Below are 24,504 nucleotides of genomic sequence, written 5' to 3'. Positions count from 1 at the left end.
AGCAGTTTCACACCTAGGCACATACCCAAAGGAAATGAAAACATATATCAAAACAAAAGCTTGAATGTTCACGGTAGCAAGGTTCTTGAGTGGAAACTACCTGACGGTAAATCCGTCAAATGATGACTGTTACCTGACCACAGAAAAGAAGGAAGTCCGGGTACATGCTCGGACATGCATGAATCTTAGAAGCATTCTGTTAAACACAAGGAATAAATGTTGACTATTTTCCTTTATGCAAAATGTCTACAATAGGCAAATCCATAGAGAGAGAAAGGGGGCCTGGGCCAAAGATGACGTGACAGGATGGATAACGATGGCCAGAGTGGACAAAGCTCCTTTGAGTGTGAGCAAGTCAAAACAATGAAGAGGCTAAGTGTGCTTGGGCTTCACGGAGTCTACAGACCACGGAGCTGCAGAGAGCTGGGGGTACAGGCGACTGGCTACTGCTTGGGTTGGGGAACTCAACAGAGAGACACCACAAATGCCAAACCTGCAGGGCACATGAAGGCCGCTGGTTTGTGGAACGGACTCTCAGAGGGTCCTGGACCAACTCACTAGAACTAAGCTTAAGACAAGCTCCTGCTGTACTCTTGCCCTGGACTCTCCTAGCCTCCACATCCTCATTTGTATATATTCACTTTTGTACTCCTTTTTAAAATAAGATTTATTTATTTATTATGTATACATTGCTCTGCACGCATGCAGAAGAGGGCACCACATCTCATTATAGATGGTTGTGAGCCACCATGTGGTTGCTGGCAATTGAACTCAGGACCTCTGGAAAAGCAGCCAGTGCTCTTAACCTCTGAGCCGTCTCTCTTCAGCCCCCACTTTTATACTCTTACTTTCTAAGAACCCTACTCCCCCCCCCCCGCAATTTTTACCAGCATCAAATGCCACACCACCTAGGTGCAGCCCCACATGGTGCCTTGTCACACAAGCATGAACACTGGCCAAGTCAAAGCACAAGTACCTGTGAGGCACCCAAGCAACTTCTGACAAGGTGTGAGTGCGCACAACCTGCTGTGCTACTGGAAACATTACCATGCGGGTGCTGATTCTCCAGAGTCAAGCTGCTTACTTTCTTCATGAGCACCTTCAGAATCTCAGTGTTGCTACACATTAACTCCAGTAAAGAATGAGACTGTGGCCTGGAAAAGACGGCTAAGCACATCCTACTCTTACTGAGGCCCTGAGTTCGGTTGCCAGCACCACCCCAGAAGGCTCACTGCTGCCTAGAACTCTAGTGCCAAAAGATTCTGATGCCTCTTGGCCCCCAGGGGCACCCGCCCTCACACACATACCCATGTGCAGACACAAGAAAAAATATAAACAAACTAAAAAAAAAAAAAAAAAAGGCAGACTGGGAAATGAGTCCCTGGAACCCCCAGAAGTACCCTCATACTTTGCTTCATTGTTTTATAAATGACTCTGAGTGCTGGTTCCCGGGGACTCCAGGAATGTTAGAAAAGTGCGGAGCCACTGAGCCACACACCCAGCGCCCAGGAGACATTTTACCTGCCAAGGTTTCAACCCATAGACTCCAAAATTTGCTCTTAAGTGGTTCCCCCGTGCTACTTACTCCCTCAGCTAAACGAGGTAAGAGGCCTCTAGATTTCAATTCTTAACCTCCTCTCTCCCCAGTGCTCCAGTGCTGGATGTTAAGCTGGGCACGGTGCCTGTTCCACCTGGTCTGGGTGACCCAGCCGTGGGAAGTGTGGGAACAGCATGCTGTGCCCTCGGCTCTTCTCCAGCTATCATGGGACCACGCCGCCCTCATTTTCCCCTGGGAAACTTCTCTGCTAAGAACAACACTCTGAGAAATGGAGCCAACACTCACATCACCCAAATCAAGGAGGCCGGCCCGTGTGGGGCTGTGTGCTTATTTATTTCATTGTGGGTTGGCTGGTTTGTTTGGGAGGATAGGGTCTCACTCTGTATCACAAGCTCACCTTGCTCACCTTGAAGGCTTTTTTTTTTTGGTTTTGGTTTTTTAAGACAGGGTTTCTCTGTGTAGTCCTGGTTGGTTGTCCTATACTCACTTTGTAGACCAGGCTGACCTTGAACTCACAGACATCCGCTTGCCTCTGCCTCTGGAGGGCTGGGATTAAAGGCGTGCACCACCACCTCATGACTTTTTTTTTTTTTAATTGGAGGACCTGCCAACACTTAGGCCTCACTCCCATGTTAAGACAATCAGCTCCCCTGTTCTTCTCAGCTGCTCAGCACCCACACGGCAACTCACAACTACCTGTTATTCCACCAGGGCACAAGACAGCGCCTTCTAGTCTCTGGAAGCATGCAGACACAGAGACATGCACACCCATGTAAAGGTGAAAAGACAGAAGCGATTCCACAAAGTTGTCCTCTGACCTGTCCTTCTGTCCTGTCACCTGCTTGAGCTCTGGAGACATGCTCCCTATGCCAACAGATGCTACATTTCATCGCTAGAGCACATCTGTCCCTGATACCTGGATAAGCCTAAGTATCCACTGGACACATGGGTCTCCCACAGATCTCTGGTGCTGCACAGTCAACACATCCTCCTCCTCTTCGTCTTCTGTTTCAGAACATGGCAGCTACACCCTCCCAGCTCAGGGTACACGTCCTACTGGACTCCTCTCTAAATCATGGTGACTCTCTGACCGCCCCCAACTTCTGCAGGCCCACGTCGGCCAGAATTCCTTTCCAGACCACCGCACCCGAATTCTGCCTCCACAGCTGCCCTCCCCTACCCCTTCTCAAGAGCCAGCCTGAACCTTTCATGAAGTCAAAAATCTTTCCCTATCTGAAAATATTCAGACTGAGATCCTTGCCAGGGCTTTTGGGGACTGCTCATAGCCTGACCTCTGGGTCCCTTAGTGCCGCTGAGTCACGTGTCCTTCCATGTACACCACATCCCCCCCCCACACATGTAGCACTCATGTTTTCCTCCCCACGGTGCCTCTTCATTTGGCTCATTCCAGCCCGACCACTGAGCTTCACTGCCTTCTTGCAAACCCTTTCCCCAACCTTACCTGGACCATGTCCAGCTTGAGTATCTGTTTGTCCTCCTCCTTCTGTCATGACACCCATCATGCTTGGCTGTGGTTTCTGTTCTGTTGTCTACCTATCCTCTGGAATGCAAACACCTTGACAGCTATGCCATCTGTCTGTCTTCCACCCAACATCGGCTAGCCCACAGCCAACATGTCACACACATCACATGAGACCACTGTCGCCTAGCCACAGACAACATGTCACACACACATCACATGAGACCACTGTCACCTAGCCCACAGACAACATGTCACACACATCACGTGAGACCACTGTCTCCTAGCCCACAGACAACATGTCACACACACATCACATGAGAGCACTGTCACCTAGCCCACAGACAACATGTCACACACATCACATGAGACCACTGCCTCCTAGTCCACAGACAACATGTCACACACACATCAGATGAGACCACTGTCTCCTAGCCCACAGACAACATGTCACACACATCAGATGAGACCACTGTCTCCTAGCCCACAGACAACATGTCACACACATCACACGAGACCACTGTCTCCTAGCCCACAGACAACATGTCACACACACATCAGATGAGACCACTGTCACCTAGCCCACAGACAACATGTCACACACATCACGTGAGACCACTGTCGCCTAGCCCACAGACAACATGTCACACACACATCAGATGAGACCACTGTCTCTTGGGCCACAGCCAACACATCACATACATCAGATGACTACATGAGGAGTGCATTATGCAAATATTACCGATAAGCCACGGGCCTGGCACTTAAAGCAGGTAGTGAAAGAACTGTATTGAATTGAAACGCTTATCTCCAGCAGTCCTGTGCTCACTAGGGGCAGGGCAGAGTCCACACTTGGCTGTAGGTTCTAATGTTGAGCTGGGAGTGTCTCTTAGCTTCTCATCCCCAGATGCTAAGATCCATTTCCTTCCCTGCAGGGAACAGGCTTCCCAGATAACTGGTGCAAGATCATTCTGAGTCAGACAGAGGCAAGACAACCAGGAGTCCCTTCCTAAATGCCCTGGCTATTTTCCTAGGTCATTGTACCTGCTGTTTCCTCATCCATCAAAACAGGACATGGGGATGATTTGGAAGTCAAGTAGAAACCAAAGTGACTGAAGTCTACAAAGCACTACTATCTAATGTAAGTCTCCAGCTCCTCTGGGGCCTTCTGACTTCTCCAGGTGAAAGCACTCAGTCCCTGAGTTCAGGCCACAAGCCAAGTCCTGCCAGCCACTGGGGATGAAAGAGACCAAGGAGGGGGATAAAAGGTATTCTGTGCCGGAAGACCCCTGTGTACCACTCTGCTGTGGCGCAACAGTGAAAGCTGATGGCAGCCAGGGCAGAACAGGGTCAGGCTCCAGAGGTTCGAGTTGCTGTGTGAACAAAGGTCCATACAGATGCCCCCCTCACTCCTAACCATCTGAGACGCCAATTATTAACCTGCTCAGCTCCCCTGCACAGATTAAGAGCTGCGGGTAGGGGAGCAGGAGGGTGTTGGCAGTGCCCTTCTGAGAAAGGTCCGTTCTGGGAGGCTCGCATCTCAGCCTCTTGGCATTTCATATTTACTCTTAATAGTGGATCTTGACTCGCCCTCCAAATAATGTTTAACCTCTGGATAAAGGTAGTAATTGCCCCGATGGGTGGGCATTCACTCTGGGGGACTAGTGAGAAGGAATTCTAGTCACAGATCCCTGGATGCCTGTGAGGGAAAGCCAAGTTAGTCAAAAATCATTAATATATCCACCAACACTTTGTGTCAAAATATGCAGTACTTGTTTAAACATCTCCAGACATCCATCACTGTTACTCCAAGACAGTGATGCCAGATGAAGGCGAGTCCACTGCCTGCTGACCTGACTGGCTGACATATTTACGAATTTCTAACTGAAAACTGCAAATGAAGAGAGGCATGTCGAGAGAAACAATGCCTCAACAGAGGCCCCAGGCTGTGGTCAGCATGGCCTAACTCAAGTCCCCAAACCTGGGTTTGACTCCTTTTTCTGTCTCTCAAGAAGCAGCAGTTTTCCTCTCAAGGGCTTCATCTCCATAATAGCTTATGAGCTTCAGCAGAGCTGGGTACATCACTTGTCCTGTAGTGAGTGACTAAGAAGTATGGGCAGGGGCAAGGGACATATCAGTGACCTTTGGCAGTGGAAGAGAGTCCATGACAGCAAGATTACAGCTAATAGCTCTTAGCCTGCTGACTAAAGCCGCCTCCCACTGACCTTGCTGAAGTAAGTGTTCTCTGGCCCAAGATGCTTCTAGAACAGCCTCCTAAGCAATTCATTGAAACCTCACACATGTCAAAATGGCCTTAAGCCTAAAGAGTCCATGGGAATAGATAAATAAATACCTAAAGAAAGAAAGAAGTGCAGAGAGCTGAGGATGAGGTATAGCTCAGTGGTAAAGGACATGTCTAGAATACTAAAAACTAGAAAGAAAAGGAAAGAGAGAAAAAAGAAAAAGGAGAAGGAAGGAAGGACAGAGAAAGGAAAGAAGGAAGAAAAAACAGAAATAAGGACCTTTTTCTGAAACTATAAAACATTGTAGAAATAAGTTGGAGAACACTTAAACAAATGGAAAGGCATACCATGTTCGTAGGTTTCTGGAATGTTCAATATGATGTGGTCTTTATTAAAATGCCAGCAGGCTTCTTTGCACAAACTGAGACACTGCTTCAAATATGGAAGTCAAAGGACTCAGTATAGTCAAGCAATGTCCCAAAAGAAGCTGGGCTGATGCTTCTCTGTTTGTTTGTTTATTAGACAGGGTCTCACTTTGTCGTCCTCACTTTGTAGCCCTGGCTGTCCTGGCTGTCACTCTATAGAGCAAGATGACCTCAAACTCACAGAGATGCTCCTGCCTCTGTCTCCCTAGCATTGGGATTAAAGCAGAGCATGACCACACCTGGCAGAATCACACTTCTTTTTTTATTTTTATTTTTTTTTTTGTATTATTTATTTACTATTTATATAGTACTCTGCCTGCATGTACACCTGCACACCAAAAGAGGACACTGGATCTCATTATAGATTGTTATGAGCCACTATGTGGTTGCTGGGAATTGAACTCCGGACCTTCGGAAGAACAGTCAGTGTCCTTAAGCTCTGAGCCATCTCTGCAGCCCAGAATCACAGTTCTTAATTTCAAGACTTGCTATAAAACTTACCAGACAGTGCTTCTGACATAGAAACTGAGGTATAGGAGAATGGAACAGAATTAAAGGTGCAGAAATAGACCAAGGCTTCTATGGCAAGCTGATTTTCGACTAGGATTGCCTACAGCCTTCTGTTCTGTCCTATCTCTTCCTGACTTCCCTCCAGGTCCCCTAAAGTCCTATGCCATCCTGGTGGGATCACTACGTGGCAACATGTCCCTTCCCATCCTAGAGCCACAGAGGGGCCCTCAGTGCCTGGCTTGTGCCTTGCAGATCTGCCTAGCCTGTATCTATTACTTCTGGCTCCCCGCCTCTTACCCTTCAGTCTCGCCAGCTCATAAGTGAGGCTGCCAGTTAATGTACAGGACAGAAAGTTAAAATTTAATTTTAAGTAACCAACAGATGACCTTTCAGTAGGCATATCCCACTGTATTACTCATTATTTGAATTTTAAAACTGAACTTGGGATATTTCCCTCTCATCTCAAACTCACATTAGAACTTGGAATTTTTTAAAAAGCCAGGCATGGTGGTGCACGCCTTTAATCCCAGCACTCGGGAGGCAGAGGCAGGTGGATCTCTGTGAGTTCGAGGCCAGCCTGGTCTACAAAGGGAGTCCAGGACAGCCAAGGCTAACACAGAGAGGCCCTGTCTTGAAAAACCAAAACCAAAACAAACAAACAAAAAAGAACTTGGAATTTTTACGTGTCTCTCTCATATCTCTGTTTCTCTTTTTTGGTGTCTCTCTCTGCATCTCTGTCTCTGTCTCTCTCTGAATTTGAGGTTTTTTTCTTCTTATCTTACTCTCTCATCTCTCTGTATCTCTTTGTCTCTGTCTCTCTCTCTATCTCTCTGTGTCCCCACCATACACACACACACACACACACACACACACACACACACACACACACACACACATATATCTTTCTCTCTTTCTGGAACTCTCACCCCTAGGCCCCATTACTCTCCCCATCTCTTTGATGAGCAGCATCTGTCACAAGGGCTTCCCCCCTCCTATGGAAGAGCAAGTGCTCCCTGTCATGTCAGCTCCCCTTCCCTGAGAGAGCACTCAGCATCACCTCACACTCGTGCAGTACTGCAGAGACGAGCTGAGGGAGAGATGAGCTTCTGTTTACCCACTGTCAAATCCTCAGTGCTCAGGGCAGGGCCTGCCTCAGGGCAAGCAATAAGGCAGCATTTACTGAGTGCGTGCAATATCTCATCCTATCTTGTGAACAAACACAGTATCCCACCAACTGCGTCTCATAGGTTGAGGATCTGAGTGCAGAAAAAGGCAAACAACTCACCGCGAGACTGACAGCACATGCAGGAACCAGCTCCCAAAGCCATGTTCCCATCCTCCGTCCCACACAAGTCAACTGCCTCAGGCCAAAGAGCAGCCCTAGCTTAAGCCCTGTCCCTTGCTAGTTACATTATTGAGTTAGATAAAGACAGGAGTCAGTAACTCACATAAACATTTGCATTTGCATTTGACACCTTAACCTGAGAATTTAATGACACGCCTTGATTTTGCCTACATAGAATTTCACTCAACATAGAGCAGTTCAAATAATCATTAGGTCCCACTAGTGGAGAAGCCTGTGTGGGTGTCCACACTCACTCAGGTCTCACTAATGGAGAAGTCTGTGTGGGTGTCCACACTCACCTTTATTTCTTCTTGAACAGCAGGATTTCGGAAATTTAAATCTGGTTGTTCTTTCAAAAACTGGTGAAAATAACATTGCTTTCGTACTTCGTCATAGTGCCAACTGGAGTTTCCATACACACTCAGCTAGCAAACAGACAGAGGAAGGCATGATTTTTAAAAATATATTTTATTAATTTATTCATATTACCTCTCAATGGTTATCCCATCCCTTGTATCCTCCCATTCTTCCCTCCCTCCCATTTTCCCCTCCCTCCCATCCCCCATGACTGACTGAAGGGGGCCTCCTCCCCCTGTATATGCTCATAGGGTATCAAGTCTCTTCTTGGTAGAATGCTATCCTTCCTCTGAGTGCCACCAGGCCTCCTCATCCAGGGGACGTGGTCAAATATGGGGCACCAGAGTTCGTGTGAAAGTCAGACCCCACTCTCCACTCAACTGTGGAGAATGTCCTGTCTGTTGGCTAGATCTGAGTAGGGGTTCAAAGTTTACTGCATGTATTGTCCTTGGATGATGCTATAGTTTGAGCAGGACCCCTGGGCCCAGATCTGCCCATCATAGTGTTATCCTTGTAGGTTTCTAGGATCCTCTGAATCCTTCTATTTCCCCATTCTCCCATACTTCTCTCACCTAGAGACGCAATAGGATGTCCTCCCCTCTGTCCCACTTCCCTGGTAAGTGAAGACTTTCATGGGGCATGTCCCTTGGGCTAGTGTCCTGATATAAGTGAGTACCATTTGAGTCTTGAAGAAGGCATGCTTACTTCACTCATTCCTACACTGGTCTTGTCTGCAAAGACATGGAAAGATATGCCGTGCCATCTCAGCCCCACAGGTACATGAATGCCTGCTCCCTGCTCTCACACCTCCACATAAATAAATAAATTCAATAAAAGGCTTAAATAAAAAAAAATAAGCACTCATCAACTCCATGCCTCTATAGATTAGCTTGCATTACCTAGAATTTCATCTACATCATATGAGTTTCGTTAAAAAATCTTTTCAACTTATTTATATTATGTTCATGGGTGTTTTGTCTACATATGTGTCTGCACACCATATGTGTACCTGGTGTTTACAGAAGCCAGGAGAGGACATCAGTTCCCATGGGACAGGAGTTATAGATGGTTGCAAGCTGCCATGGGATGCTGGGAATTGAACCCAGGTCCTCTGGAAGACCAGTCAGTGCTCTTGACAGCTGAGCCATCTGAGTAGGCTGTAAGCTACCCAGTGTGTGTGCTAGGGACTAAACCCAGGTCCTCTAGAAGAGCAGCCAGTGCCCTTAACCACTGGGCTCTGTGTTAACGTTTTACCTCAGGGGGAAAAAAAAAAACCAACCTTGCCAACAAGTGGAAAGCTGATGGAAGGATGGAAAAAGTGATAGCAGAAGAAGCCGCCGTTGCTGTGGGCTATGGCCAACAGATGCTGTGGTCTGAGGCGTGGGTGGTAGGCTTTAAAAGCAGGCTGTGGGGTTGGCCTGACCAGACTCGGTCCTTAGTCCCTTCACTGGTCATCTCTATGACCTCACTCTGCCTGTCCGCTAGACCAGGAACTAAAATCTAACTCACAGAATGCGGGGGAGGGGGCGTGTTAGGCTAGATGACTTAATGAATGTAAAAACGCTAACAAACAGCCTGCACACAGTCAGCTTAATAAATGTTTGCTAATGGCACTTGAACAAGGGGCAGTCTGGAGAGGATGGTTAAAGCAATACGCCTGCCAGGATGTGCAGTTGGCTGCCACGGGCTAGGCACGCACTGAGCTTGGTTGGATGGGCAGTCACACAGAGGCCGCAGTTAGCCATGAAGCGTGTAGACTCTGAATGTGCTCAGGTTGAAAGTTGGTGTCCAAAGACCAGCAGAGGGGGTCAGGGTGAGAAGAGGGAAGGTTCGAGTGGAGCGAGAGAAGCTAAAGTAAATAACGACTCAGAAGAAAGGAGGAGAGAAACCGGCCTGAGCAGGAGAACTGCACTTGAGACAGGAGCGGGCTAGCGTTCTGGGCTACAGAGTGCCTAGCAAGCCTGCGTTTCAGGGACAGCGCGTAGCATCTTAGTAGAGCCATTCTTCAGAGTTACTGTAGGGGTTGGTTCCAGGATGCTGTCAGACATCCAATCAGTGGGTGCTCCAGTCCCAAAGGTAAAAATGGAGTATTTGCATATAACTTTCACACATAGTCTTTCATGTTTCCTATGATCTCTGCATTGATTTTTACCACCTAGCACAATGTACATGCTAAATTGTGGCTCTGCAACTGTATTTTCAGAAACAATGGTCAGCTAATGGTCTGTAGCTAATTCAGCCCCTTTGTAAGCTTTTTTCAAATATATATATACAGTTTACATTAGGTTGAGCACGCAGATGCAGAACCTGGCCCATACAATGTCTTACACTAAAAGTTCATTCACTACTTATCTAAAACTCAGGTTTAAGTGCATGTCTTGGGTCCTTATTTGCTAAATCTGGCCACCTAAGCAGAAAGCATGTGGTCTCCTGATGCATGTGGAGCGGGTAGGAAGAAAGGTGGCTTCTGTGGTCAGTAGGTAGTGTTGGGTGGGGAGGGGGCAGCAGGGAGTTGGAGGAGAATGAGACCATGCTGATCCCCTGGACTCATTCTCCCAGGACAAGGCAATGGCTCAGTCAGGTGGGGATGATGACCGTAGGATGTGCCGGAGGAGGAGAAAGTGATGACCATGCTTATGATTTTTGTCCAGCAGGGGAGCCAAAGGCCAAAGAGGCAAAGGGCTCTGGAGAATGGTAAAAGATAGAAAGCATGACTGTGATTTTCCCATGTTCATCCAGGGGACCCAGAGCCCACACTGGACAAGGTGGGGAGTGAAGGCAGAGGGGCCGGGGATGCTAGCGGTGAGGAGACCACTTACTTACTAGAACACTGGCTCAACAGTGAGGTTAGAAACCTAAGAGCCATTTGGGAAACGGTTTCCCTAAAGGGCTTCACGCATCTCCAGCTCAGCCCGTCTAGAGGAATCCACTTTCTCTGCTCATCGGTTGTCCTTACCCAGTTGTTGGGAGGGATGACTGCACCCCTGTCATATGTGCAGTTGTGCCAGATGTAATAATCAGTGTACTTCCCACTGCGCGTTCTACTCGATTGAAACCAAGGATGCTTGTCACTTGTGTGGTTTGGTATGAAATCGACTATTAATTTTAAACCTAGTGAGTGAAAAACATTCCAAATGTTAGGAACAGACTGTTGGAGGGATGACCGTTGGGGGAAGATGGCTACGTGTGAGCTCGGAGACTCTGCGCCCTCTACCCACGCCTAGTCCCCAACACGTCTCACTACACGCCTAGTCCCCAACACGTCTCACTACACGCCTAGTCCCCAACACGTCTCACTCCGTTTACCTTTGTCGTGTATGGCCGCGACCAAGTTCTCAAAATCTTTCATTGTTCCAAACATAGGATCAACTTCTTGGAAGTCCTCGACAGCATATCTGAAATCTTTCAAGGATGATTTGTAAAAGGAAGTGATCCATATAGTCTTTACGTTTAAAGCGACGATGTAGTCCAGCTTCTCCTGGATCCCTGAAGAAAGAGGCAAGGCCATGAGCAACGTGGCTTTTTTTTTTTTAACATAAAAATAACATAAGGAGGGAGAGGAAATAAAGAAAGCAGGCAGGCCTGCTTCTTACAATCACTGCTTCAAAGAAATAATGCACTGGAATTTTTTTGGTTTTTTCGAGACAGGGTCTCTCTGTGTAGCCTTGGCTGTCCTGGACTCACTTTGTAGACCAGGCTGGCCTCGAACTCACAGTGATCCACCTGCCTCTGCCTCCCGAGTGCTGGGCTTAAAGGTGGGTGCCACCATTCAGAACCCTTTGTGGAGTCCAGACTCTATCTACACACGCACTTGTCTTTAGACACACGGTCTTGGATATGGTTAGTTATGGACACAGGTGTCTGACAGACCCACTTAGAAAAGTGATTTTTTTTACAAAAATTGTTTTGGGGAATGGGATTTTATAAGCTAAATTTTTTTCTTTTCTTCTGTTTAAAGCTATATAAAATTGCTGGGCAGTGGTGGTGCATGCCTTTAATCCCAGTACTTGGGAGGCAGATGCAGGTGGATCTCTGATGAGAGCTTGAGGCCAGGCTGGCCTACAGAGAGAGTTCCAGGACAGACAGGGCTACACAGAGAAACCCTGTCTCAAAATCCCTTCTCCCACACAAAACCTATATTAAATCATTCTATTATAGTGTTATTAACATGCAAACCATTACTATACATAAATTTAAAAGTTTTTAAAATAAAATATGTGTAAAATAAAAATTTTATATCAAAGGCCAAAAATATTTGCAGTTTTATTGAATCTGAGTAAAACCTAGGCCCATTAATAACATCAAATCAATCTTTTAGCAGAAACTTTTTACTTTTAATAAAAATACATATTTTAAATTGTTACTATATTATATACATATGTATGTACGTATGTATGTATGTATGTATGTATGTATGTATTTGTACACACATACTTACTCATGTAGCCCAAGCTGTTTTCAAACTTACTATGTAGCCCAGGATGAATTTAAGCTTATGATCCTTCCTACCTCTACAACTGGCACCACACACACACACACACACACACACACACACACACACACGCATATGCAGGCACATGTGCATACATACACAGTGCTGGGATTACATACAAGTATGCTGAGTTTATGCAATGATGGAGATCAACTCCAGAGCTAAGCAAGCACTCTGTCAAGTGAGCTACTTCCACTCTTAGCTCTCAATTTTTATATTTAAAACCAATATTGTAGGTGGTTTCCAACAGGTGCTAAGTGAGCTGGGTGCCAAAGAACTGAGTACCATTTGGTGCCAGATAGTTTGAAAAGCACGGGCCCATACCAAAGCGATTTGCTTCATGTGGCTACCGAACAGTTGCAATGTGGCTTATTTGGGTTGAGATGTACTGGAAGGGAAGACACACACCAGATTTTTTAGAAAGAATTTAAAATATGTCAACAGTATTTTATGCTGACCTATTGATACAGAAAATGCACTGCATTGCACAAAACACAGTGTTAAAGCCAGTGCCACCTTGAAAAAAAAAATCCTTGCACAGTGCTGTTTATAAAGCACTCTTTATAAAGAGACCTAAACGGGATGATGCCTGGTCTGGAGAAGAGCTGTGCAAGGTGCTTTATGGACCAGCCTGTTAGCTCTGACCATCTGGGGCCGAGACGCTGAGGAGGGAGGGAAGTTGTGGACTGTGGTGTCACAGGGTAAGTTTGGGCTCTAGCACAGTAAGTGAGTACATAACTGAGCGAACCGTGAGAACTACTCTCTGGAATAGCAGGACCAGATAAAGCCATAGTCACGAGGCTGAAGACAGGTGTGTGCCAGCATTGGCCGGGCTTCATGCTCCTCTCTCGGGCAGTCTGTACAGCAACTGCTCCTTGTTCGTTGTGTAGGAAAGCAGGGATTCTCACAAGAGACCCTAGGCTGGCAAGAGGAGGCCTCCAGAAGTTAAGCTCTGTACATGGAACCTTGTAGAATGACTCGCTGCGGTGGCTTCTAGTTCATGATCCTAAATGCTGATTTGGAGACTTGAGTCAGTAGTTTTCTCTGTGTTTTCCATGAGCCTCCATAAAGCATGACACACCTAAGGAAGCAGGAGGCTGAGGAGACCAAAGAACAAAGTCGCCTGGCCCTGGTGGCACCATTCTGGCAGAATGACAGTCTAGAGACCCTTTGGCTATCAGACTATTGAAAGGATGGTCCTTCCGGAATTGAACAATTCCCCCAGAATCTCCTGGCTGGGAGAAGGAAAAGCCTGAAGCCTGGTCCCAGCCAGAGGAGGAGTCTGTCCCCAGGAGAGAGATTTCTTTCTTTCCCCAGCTCTGAGCAGCAGGGAAGATGGAATGAGGCGTCAGTTACAGACAGGGCGCACTTCGGCCAGGACTGCTTTGTTTGTGCATACACCTCTTGCCTTCTATTCAAACCTGCATCTCCTGTCAGAAGCCCTGAGTAAGGACTTCACCCTGGCATGGCCGTGTTCAATCAGTCTCTGCCTTTTTTTCTTTCTCCCTATGTTTTGAAAATTTTTGGGTGGGTGGATGGAGTAGCCCAGGCTGCCCTCAGGGCAATGCTCTTCTTCTGCCTCCTGGTGATGATATTACAGGCCAGAGGGATTGCACCAAGCTTTATTCTGTCCTAAACCAGAGCGACTCTATCAAGCAATCCAGTTCACACCCACTGTCTGGCAGTTTCAGTCTTAATATGGTTGGATGGAGCATTCAATTTTAAGATAAGAAATTACATATAGAACATTATTAGCTTAATCTAAAAAAAAACACAAAATTTTGGCTCCTTTTTTTTTTTTTTTTAATAACGATGTGTATTGCTCTAAGAGATTCCTTTACTTAGGTTAACTGCTAACACACTGTTGGGGCTCTAGCCTTGTCTTGTCTCTCAGGAGTGAAACTTGAAGACAGCCTTCCCCTTCCACCGACATCACACCTACATGACATGATGTATTTATTAATAAACTCCCAGCTAGACAACAAGCTACGCCATATACCTGGAGAGCCAGTCTCAGATAAAACATCCAGCCACAAAGTCAGAGATTTTTAGGAGGACTGACAAGTGAATGAATGTGTGCATTGGTTCAGTGAGCAAGAGATTACACAAGTCTTTGGCCTTAAGTCCTTCAGCAAATAGCCTTGCGTCAAGGGCCAGACTTGGGGCTTCTGCTGAGTGGTGCCTGAGTAACTCCCAGCGGCATGGGTGCCCGCCATCCCGTTACGTGCTTACTGCACAACCCGCCCTCCTCTGCTTAGTCCTGAGCTCAAACACGCACCTTTCAGGTCTCCATTCCCATCCTTGTTGCTGTCCTTAAAAGACCTCGGGTAGATCTGATACATGGGGCCTGCCTGCCACCAGTCAAGGCACTTCGGAGAGATGGCAATGATGGCTATGGTGGCGCCAATGAGCAGGAACACAGAAACCACAGTGAGCCAGAAGAGGATCTCCCGGGGCACCCTGTAGCGAGCCTGGCTGGAGAACTGGAACAGCACCTCCTTGGGCATCCCCGCATAAGGCCGCACGGCCTTGGGGTGGGGCTCCTCCGGAGCAGGGGTACTCACAACACTGGGCTGTGGGGTGTCCCTGCAGCCTGGGTCTGGGTCCTGTTCTGGGATGTCTTCATTTTGGACAAACCCATTATTGGTCTGGCATCCCTTCATACTTATCTCGATGGAGTCTCTCTTGCTTTTGTCCTCATCCATGTCTACCTTGGGCAGCTCTTTCCGGTGCTTTCCAGCAGGAACCAATGTGGAAAGGCGGCTTGCTGAGTGCTGTAGTGTGTTAATAAGCGTTGAATGGTTTATAAATAATCTTGGCTGGACTTTGTCCAACCAAGGAAGAACGGATAAAGGTAAAGGGGAGCCAGGGGTGTGTGTGTGCTCGCCCGTGTGTGTAAAAATTATCTCTACACAGGGTGGCTGACTCAGCTACAGTAGCAATACCTGGGGAGGAGAGTGGGGAGAAGAGGCAGGGCTCCAAGCACTGAAAGATGCTATTTGTGTGAGCACCAACTGCCTAAAGCAACACTGTTCATAAAACCACAAAGGGTGGAGGCGACCCAGAGAGATGGGCAAACAAAATATGCAATGAACATACAGGAGAGTATTATTCAGCCTAAGAGGGGGAAACAAAGTCTGACACATGTGACATGATGCATGGGCCTTGGGGACATTATGCTGAGTGAAAATGAGCTCATCAGAAGACCACTACTGTGTGGTTCCACTTAGAGAACCATAGAAACAGAAAACAGACCAGTGGCTGGGTGGTTGGGAAGTATTGTGGGAAGCTGCTGGTCAATGGAAACAGAATTTCACCTGGGGATTTTGATGAGTTTTGGAGATGGACAATCCATGCAGATGTCCTTTGTCCCTGAGCCAGATATTAAAGATATGGGTATGGTGGTAAGTGTTATTAAGTTTGTTACAATGTTTGAAACCTAACATTTTCTTTCTTTAGCTAGGTATAAAAATGATGCTGAACTTAGTAAAAGAAACTGGCTGTCCTTTTTGTTTGAAGGTCCCCCTTCCTACAGATTCTCACAGAAGATTCTCCCTGGAGGCAGGGAACTTCACCACTTTGTTCTTTTTTTTTTTTTTTTTTTTAATGTGGTGTGTTTAGTTTTTAAAGACTTATTTATTATTTATACATATTCTGCCCACATGTGTGCCTGCCTGCCAGAAGAGAGCACTAGATCTCATTGTAGATGGTTGTGAACCACCATGTGGTTGCTGGGAATTGAACTCAGGACCTCTGGAAGAACAGTCAGGGTTCTTAACCTCTGAGCCATCTCTCCAGCCCCACCGCTTTGTTCTTAAAGCTCATTTTACCTAGGCTAAGGCCTACTCCAGTCAGCCAGTGTGGATGCTAAGCTCAACCTCAGGTCCTTTGATCCTGATTTCAGAAAAGAATGTGACTTAGCATTCTTGCAAGCACTACCAGAGGGTGGGGGAGAAGGATTCTGAGCCTTGCAAGTTCAAGTGTTTTACTACAGGCAAACAGTCCTTAATACTAGCACTAAACAGTTGTTTAATCATTGACAAGTCCTGAGAAACTGCTCAAAGGCTGGAGCGCTCGGAGCGTCCCCAAGCCTCAAGAATGAGATTATCAGCTGCATTCCAGGGCCTATCTGACTACATAGGAAACATTTTATTTTTAAAACTTTATTATCATTTGTATATTGTGTGTGGGGTGGGTGGGCATGCGCACATGAGGCAGTCAGAGGACACCACCATGGGCTGGTTGTCTCCTTCCACCTTTACCTGGGGTCAAATTCAGTAGCAGCTCCCCCTCCTCCCTGTTGTCTCCACTGCCTTTGTTTTCTTTTAAAAGAGGGACACTGGATGCCTAACATTAAAGGGTTTTCTGTAGAATGACTTAGTATAGAGGAATGAGCTATGTAATCTTGTCTAATAGTCTTTAAAAACCAAAGAAACCAAATCCCTCCTCATAAACTACATCTACTACAATGGTGTTTCTTTTTTCTTTCTTTCTTTTTTTTTGGGGGGGGGTTGTTGTTGTTACTGTTTTCCAAGGCAGGGTTTCTCTATGTGGTCTTGGCTGTCCTGGACTCACTTTGTTGACCAGGCTGGCCTCGAACTCACAGTGATCCACCTGCCTCTGCCTCCCGAGTGCTGGGATTAAAGGCGTGCGCCACTACGCCCGGCTTGAAAGTAGCTTTATGCTGTTTGTTTTGACAAAGTCCCCCTGTGTATCCCTGGCTGACTTGGAAGTCACTATGACGGGTGAGGTGGCCTTGAACTCAGAGGTGGCTAATCAAAGAAGTGGAACTTTCATGTTTTGATACTGCTTTATCCACCAAATACATAATGACCACTTTCAATACAAATTGACCTTTCCTTACAGGAAATATTTGTGTGTGTGTATATATATAAAACTGCAGGCACTGAGGCTATAGAATGACCTCAGGTATCCTGCTCTATCACTTGTTGCCTATTCCTTGGAGAAAGGGTCTCACTAAAAGCTGGAGCTGTGCTGGTGACCAGAGCGCCTCAGCAATCCCAGAATCCATCTCTGCCTTGCCACAGTGCTGGGGTCACTGGCACATGCACAGTCACACCAAGCCTCTTACTAGGGTGCTGGGGTAAGATCTCAGGCCCTCCTGCTTGCACAGCAAGCATTCTGACCCACTGAGCCATCTTCTCCAGACTCTTGACCCACAATTTTAAAGGTTCCAGTCTTTGCTGGCTAGTTTTCTGGCAACTTGACACAAACTAAAGTCATTTGAGAAGAGGGAATCTTAACTGAGAAAATGCCCTTACCTGTGGTACATTTTCTTGATGAGTGGTGTGGGAGGGCTCAGCCCACTGTGGGTGGTGCCATCCCTAGGCTAGCGGTCCTGACTGCTATAAGAAAGCAGGCTGAGCAAGCCAGTAAGCAAGCACTTCTCCATGGCTTGCATCAGCTTCAGCCTCTAGGTTCCTGCCTTGACCTTCCTCAGCAATGGTGTGACCTCAGAACCTTAAGTGTTTGGGCCTGTGGGGAAACAGCACGCTTTTGGCAGAATTCAGGGTCAGACGTAAGAGACAGGATCAGAACCCAGTTATCTCCAGGATGCAATTCTTGGAATTCAATTACTATGGGGAGGGGGTAAGAAGACTGTGAAGAAATATAGCACGTAGCCTCCTTCCTATACTTCGTAAGTAGTAGGATTACAGGCACACATTACCTCAGTCGGTTTAACATAAATGATGGAAAACTGTTAATAGGAAATCTCAGTGTCTAATCACTGAACAGAAAGCTGGACGTCACAGCACATGCTGTGACTGAGAACAGCCACAGCCCTTGAGTTTGCAGAATGTGTGAACTGGACTAAACAGATAGGGTCTGGCCTGGAGGGTGCTTTTAACAACAAAGTAAATCATTGTTTCACCCAACCGAGTATCGCCTTTCAGCTTACTGAATCACAAGGCATAGTTATTGAGTGTGCAAAAGACAAGTTGAGGAATATGCTGGCAACAAGTACAGCAAAACACTTAACCTTTAAGATGAAAGACATGCCTATGCTGGTAGATTTTATGTGTATGTACATATTATGGAATTTCATACCATCAATTTAAACATTAATTTTCAGCAAACTTGGAATAGTTTAAATGGACATTTCACACAGAACAGTTCATTGTATCAAAGGATTAAATAACATTTTTCTATCACACTAGGAGAGAATTATTTAAAGTAACAGTTGTTCAAGTAAGGGTACAATGTAACTCGACAAATGAAGGCTAAGAAGTAATTTGTCAATTTGTCAAGAGCTTTGACATTTCTCAGGGTAACTGAGGCTAGTCCTACTATATTTTGAAACAGAAACTACACAAAAATAGAGTTGCAACTAAACAAAAAGGTAAAAACAAGTGGAACCATGATTATATGTATATGTGCATATATAAACGTATATAAAGAAGTATAAAAGAGCTTAAAGTGTAGAAAGTCAACATTCAAATCAGAGACAGAAAAAGATCAGTAAGTAGTGCTGGACAATTGCCTATATGTAAAAAATAATAAAGCTATGTAGCTAACCTTATTCCTTAGAACAAAATAATTTCTATATATATCAACTTTAAAAGTTAAAAAATAAAATTTATGTATATTTTAAAATACAAAATCATGAAATTTCTAAGTTTTCCTAAATATAATGTAAAATATAAATACTGGAGCCTATAAAGGGTAAAAAAAAAAAAAAGAGTAAGCTTTACTTCTTCAGAAATAAGACAGGAACAGAAAAGCACACACACGTGGAGGAAAAGATTTGTTGTAATACCTCTGACACATGCCATTCCAGAGTGTAGAGATCTGCATTACAAATTAACACCAAGAGGTAGAAAAAGGAACAAAGGCAATAAGCAGACAATACAGGGAACACATTAGAAGTGGTTAAAAATTCACTCAAAACTAAACAGCTATAAACCTAAGTTAAAAGGTGAGGGCTGAGATGTGTAGAGACAGCTGGCAGTAACATGCCAGGCAAGACCATGGCTGGAGCTCAGTTCCCACTACTCACATTTCAAAGGTTTTGGTGTTTTGTTTCTTTGTTTTTAAATTCCATCTTAAGCTTACTGGGTGTGCTGTCTGACTTGTAAGTCTGTGCACCATGTACATGTTTGGTACCCGTGGAAGACAGGAGAGCACTGTGGAGTGTCAGATCCTCTCCGTACCCATGGAGGACAGGAGAGCACAGAGGAGTCTCAGACCCTCTAGGTACCCATGGAGGACAGGAGAGCACTGGGGAGTCTCAGACCCTCTGGGTACCCATGGAGGACAGGAGAGCACAGAGGAGTTTCAGACCCTCTAGGTACCCATGGAGGACAGGAGAGCACAGAGGAGTCTCAGACCCTCTGGGTACCCATGGAGGACAGGAGAGCACAGAGGAGTCTCAGACCCTCTGGGTACCCATGGAGGACAGGAGAGCACTGGGGACTATCAGACTCTCTAGGACTGGCAACCACGTGGATGCTGGGATTAGAACTCTGGACAATGGGTTTTATTTTGTGAATTTTTTTCAAGACTGAGTTCTGTGTAGTGCTGCCTGTTCTGAGGCTCAGGTCCACCTTCCTGCCTCTGCCTCCTGAATGTTGGGACTAAAGGCATGTGCCACCAACCCTATTTCCAATTGGTGCTCTTAACCACCAACTTGCTAACCCTAAAATAATTTTTAAATTACATTTACTTTGTGTGTGGGGTGTGCCTGTGTACATGTCCACCACAGAATGTACTTAGAACTCAAAGGGCAACTTAGAGCAATCAGTTCTCTCCTACCATGTGGGTCACAGGCATTGCACACACAGAGATCAGGATTGGTGAGAAGCAACTTCACCTGTGACCTATCTTGAGGCTAAAATTTTTAACTAATAGCACACATGCTGAAACAGGCACTACATATGACATCTACGCTTTACTGTCTCCTTTTGACTTTTTGAGCCCTGATAGCTGAATTCAACTTTTTTATAAAAAAGGAATTCTTTTTAAAATGTGTTTTATATGGCCACCTTGTCAGCATTTGGGCGGTGGCTTTATGCTTTTGGCTGCCTCTTCCATGCCAAAACACGAAAGGCAGCTAATTCTAACCAATTCTAATTCTGCTTCACTTAAAAGATGTACCTGGGCACACTAAAAGCCAGCCAAGTGTAGTCAGCAAATGCATCGCAACACCCGTTAGCCATGCAGATTAAATATGCAGAAATAAACCCATCACACTGAAGCTTGCTCTTCTGTGTAACTCCAAAACCCAATCACCCAGACATCTGAAACCTCTAGGAAACCTTCCCAGTTTTCCCTCAAAGAGATGATCACCGTCACAAAATTTGCTTCACAGTTCCTAGAAAAAAACAGTATTAGCTTTGGTATTGCTTTGTCCTCAGTGACCAAATGTGCTGCTTTTTTTTTCTTGCCAGACTTTTTTTGTACTTTCAATTTTGAGTCGGAATTCCGTCTCTCAGAATGATTATGCTGGAGGTATAAAACACTGACTAATTGACAAAACTGTGACCGCACAATAGGAATGTGTGTGTGTTGAGGTAGAGTGCTTGCCTAGCACATGTGAAGCTCTGGGCTTGAACCCTGGTGCAATAGAAAGGTTGCCCGGTTGATACAGCATCTCAAAAGTTAATTAATTAATTAATTAATTTGCAGGCGTACCCACCAGTAAATAACTTGCCTGAGCAAGCAAATCTCTGTTTCTTGCATTCCTCACTACAAGTCTTTAAGACAAGGCCTGCAGTAAAGACTTGCTCTCCTGTACAAACCTCTTTCTTTCATAGTAAATGCAAACGCTGCCTCCTTTCAAGAGGTGAGAATTAGGATCTAAGAATGGAACAAACCAAACCCCTCAAGATGTGCTTCCACTGCTCTGAATGGTGCACAGGGTGGGGAGGTGGGGGAAGGAAATGTTAGGGACAGATTAAAACTTTTACTACCATAGTCCCTGGAATAAAAGCACAAGTGCTACCAAGAAGCCACAAGCATTTATTACATAAACATGGAAAAGCAAGGTTTTGAAAGATAAGGTGGGAGTTCCCCTCCACCTTCTCTGAGGGGCTAGAAAATTAGAGCTCACAGCAGAACAGATACTGTAATGATGTAACGCTGGAATTATTTTTTTCTTTCAAGTATACAAAAACAAAATTTTTCATTCTTCTTTGTACTTCTGGGCTCTTGGTGGGTCAGGTTGATCAGCCACTGTTTTGTCACAAGAGTTCTCAGCTGAGTTTACAAATGGATGTGCCCAAGGCTGCCATCTGGTGGAAATGATAGACATTGAGACCATACGCTTTTAAGTGACTAATGGCTAAGCCCTACATTGGGGATAGGAGGATAGTTCATTCATAATAGCACTAAGAAATATGAAATAAGATATTAATTTAAGAAAACATCCTATATAAAGGAAAGGGAAAGTGTAGTAGGAATATTATGTAACTTATGTAACTACAAAGATGTAGCATCTTCCTGAAATGGACCTCCATCCCTGCTCAAAATATCACCAGCCAGCAAATTAATCTGTATCTACACAGCCAACAGGGAAGTGTTGCTCACATTACTCAATGCTCATCCTGAGGAGTAAAAACATTCAACATTTTTTTAAAAAAGAAAAGTAGAATGAGGGGCAGATCATCAACTGTATACTAAAACTGATATTCAAGATGACATGATATTGCTAAAGTAGAGTGACAAAGAATGTCCATAAAATACAACCAAATGCAACAATAAATATACAGAATAAGAAAAGGCTGGCTTCTGCAACAGTTGGAACCAGGGGATAACGAAAGCATTATAGGAAGATGCTGTATTAAATTCTGACTCTTAAATTCCGCTTGTATTAAATGTTTACATCCGTATTTACTAAAAAGGGCAAAGGCATAAAGGAAAAACTGTATTTACTTACTCATAATAGGAAAACATTGTCAGTATATGCAATTGGAGACTGATTTAACTGTTGAAGAAAATGATAACATTCTAAAACTTTTGAATGTAAATGACTCCTTAAAGTTCATCAAGTTTTACATGTAAGATCTTTGCAGTTAATGTAAATTACTTCAAAACTTTAGAGTGAAACCAAAAAAGCATCACCAAGTTTGAGTTTAAAAATGGCACCTCACACTGGGCGGTGGCAGCACACGCCTTTAATCCCAGCACTCAGGAGGCAGAGGCAGGTGAAACACTGTGAGTTCCAGGACAGCCTGGTTTACAAAGTGAGTCCAGCACAGCCAAGGCTACACAAGAGAAACCTTGTCTCAAAAAGCTAAAACAAAACAAAACAATACCTCAAGGGTAAGTTTTTTGATCACTGTGAACTCTGCTGGACTGCTCAGAACTGAGCCTCTTAGCCCTCTGTAGCACAGCTCGCATCACAGCAGAAAGCCTTTATCCCATGCGAGGGAAAGCTACCCAAGGAGAAGAAAACCACAGCATGATCTAAGATTAGAGGACACTGCAACACTAAGCTTATTTTAGAAATTTCCTTATTCCTGAATGGACAAGGTAACCTTTCCTCTTAGTTTCGCCCTTCAATATCCTACACTGACAAGCCATAAACAGCATTACAGTGAGATAGAGGGAATAATTCATTAGTATGTAAGACTAATGGTTAATTTCCTAAATATAAAGAAAAAGGAACATTAATGGACTATATTAGCAAAAGGCTGTAAGTTCACACACTATATAACTGAATAACCAGAGAAATACAATACTCACTCACCAAACTGGCAATGTGTGAAATGAGAAGTTAAAAAAAAAAGGGGGGGGGGGTAGTCTTGTACACTACTGGCATACAAATTGACATCATGATTGGAAGACAACTCAGAACCATTTAATTTTCTGTATTTTGTTCTCATTCAAATGCTTTTTTAAAAATTCCAGTACATGGGCAGAAAAATGTGATCGACTGTAAATGAACTGGGGATATCCACCCCACAGACCTGGGCGTCAATAAAGTACAAGCTCCTGGTGATGAGCTTCCCAAGGATTTACTGGTACTTGACTAAAACATGATACCTGGCAACACTTTATTTGAATGCATTGTCCCTTGAGTATAAAACCATGTAATGGCAACTTGGACTTTTATAATAAAAAGGAAAATGAGTTTGAACTGGAAAAAAAAATTACAGAAAGCAACATTCACTCACTTTATAATTGCTACCCAAATCTCACTGGTGTTGATGTTCCGTTGTCCTTTTCTGTAATAGCACCCTCACTTTCCCCAATGCCTGCCAAGGAGTAATCATTCTTCTAGCTGGGCCTGGTACCACACACCTTGAAATCCCAAAACACTGGAGGCTGAGGCATAGACTGAAGGTAACACAGCAAGTTCCTGTCTCAACCAAAGTAGCCAGTCTTCTAAAGGTCATGTGCATTGCTTCTGTACTAATGCACTTTTGTATGTCCACGATATATTCAAAAGCTGTGCATATACTCCAATGCTAAAACTGTATGCATTCTTTTGTTTTCATAAAGAAGATGGACAATCCAGGTGTGGTGGCACACCCCTGTAATCCCAGCACTCAGCGAGGCAGAGGCAGGCAGATCTCCGTGAGTTCGAGGCCAGTCTGGTCTATATAGTGAGTCCAGGACAGCCAACGCTACACAGAGAAACATGATCTTGACCCTCCCACAAAAAGATAAACTACAGAACAAGGCTTTACTAAAATTCACTTCATAGTACTCTAAGTGGTTTCTAAGGCTTAGACTTTCACATATATGCTAAGTCAGGTTAGTCCTTCAGAAAGAATTTTAAGCAGTACTTAACTGTAACAAATGTAGTACAAACAGTATACAGCACTCAATTATGAACTGAAATAGGAACAAGCCTGACCAAATTGGTGCAGCACCACTATGCCCTTCCTCCTTCGAGGTACTCAAGGTCCATGCGAGGGATACTAGTATGCTATGGAGTTAGCCTTCCTTGGTAGAGACAGTCACTTCAAAGGAACTGACATGTATCAGCTGGGATTAGGTCTGAACACTTGACCCGAAGATAAGGGGTGGGAATCCAATATATTAAGTGGGATATTTTCTTAAAATATAATAAAAAGCTAAGACAAAACCATGATAAATATCCAAACTTTGATTATTAAGACTTTGCCCC

General features: G+C 44.9%; 2 protein-coding genes across 3 annotated transcripts in view; both read right to left on the bottom strand.

The window, feature by feature from the left end:
* SLC3A1 (solute carrier family 3 member 1) overlaps positions 1-15,209 on the bottom strand; it is a 32,180-nt gene extending 16,971 nt beyond the window's left edge. Inside the window, exons 1-4 of the mRNA XM_084793150.1 lie at positions 14,689-15,209; positions 11,225-11,404; positions 10,875-11,029; positions 7,861-7,986 (exon numbers count right to left, since the gene is read on the bottom strand). Of these exons, the coding sequence (XP_084649276.1) occupies positions 7,861-7,986; positions 10,875-11,029; positions 11,225-11,404; positions 14,689-15,115 (888 nt within the window). The 5' untranslated portion in view covers positions 15,116-15,209. The remainder of the gene's footprint in view (positions 1-7,860; positions 7,987-10,874; positions 11,030-11,224; positions 11,405-14,688) is intronic.
* A 6,160-nt stretch (positions 15,210-21,369) lies between these two features.
* The window catches only part of PPM1B (protein phosphatase, Mg2+/Mn2+ dependent 1B), a 71,119-nt gene continuing 67,984 nt past the window's right edge, over positions 21,370-24,504 (bottom strand). Inside the window, exons 6-7 of one of the 2 annotated variants that reach the window (XM_084793154.1) lie at positions 22,306-22,353; positions 21,370-21,661 (exon numbers count right to left, since the gene is read on the bottom strand). In XM_084793154.1, coding sequence (XP_084649280.1) covers positions 22,306-22,353 — 48 coding nt within the window. In that variant the 3' untranslated portion in view covers positions 21,370-21,661. The remainder of the gene's footprint in view (positions 21,662-22,305; positions 22,354-24,504) is intronic. The other variant, XM_084793156.1, reaches the window with a different exon arrangement.

The sequence above is a fragment of the Acomys minous genome, assembly GCF_964271855.1.
Source record: "Acomys minous genome assembly, chromosome: 8".
In the NCBI taxonomy this organism is placed as follows: Eukaryota; Metazoa; Chordata; class Mammalia; order Rodentia; family Muridae; genus Acomys; species Acomys minous.
This window is presented reverse-complemented; position numbering and strand designations above follow the sequence as displayed.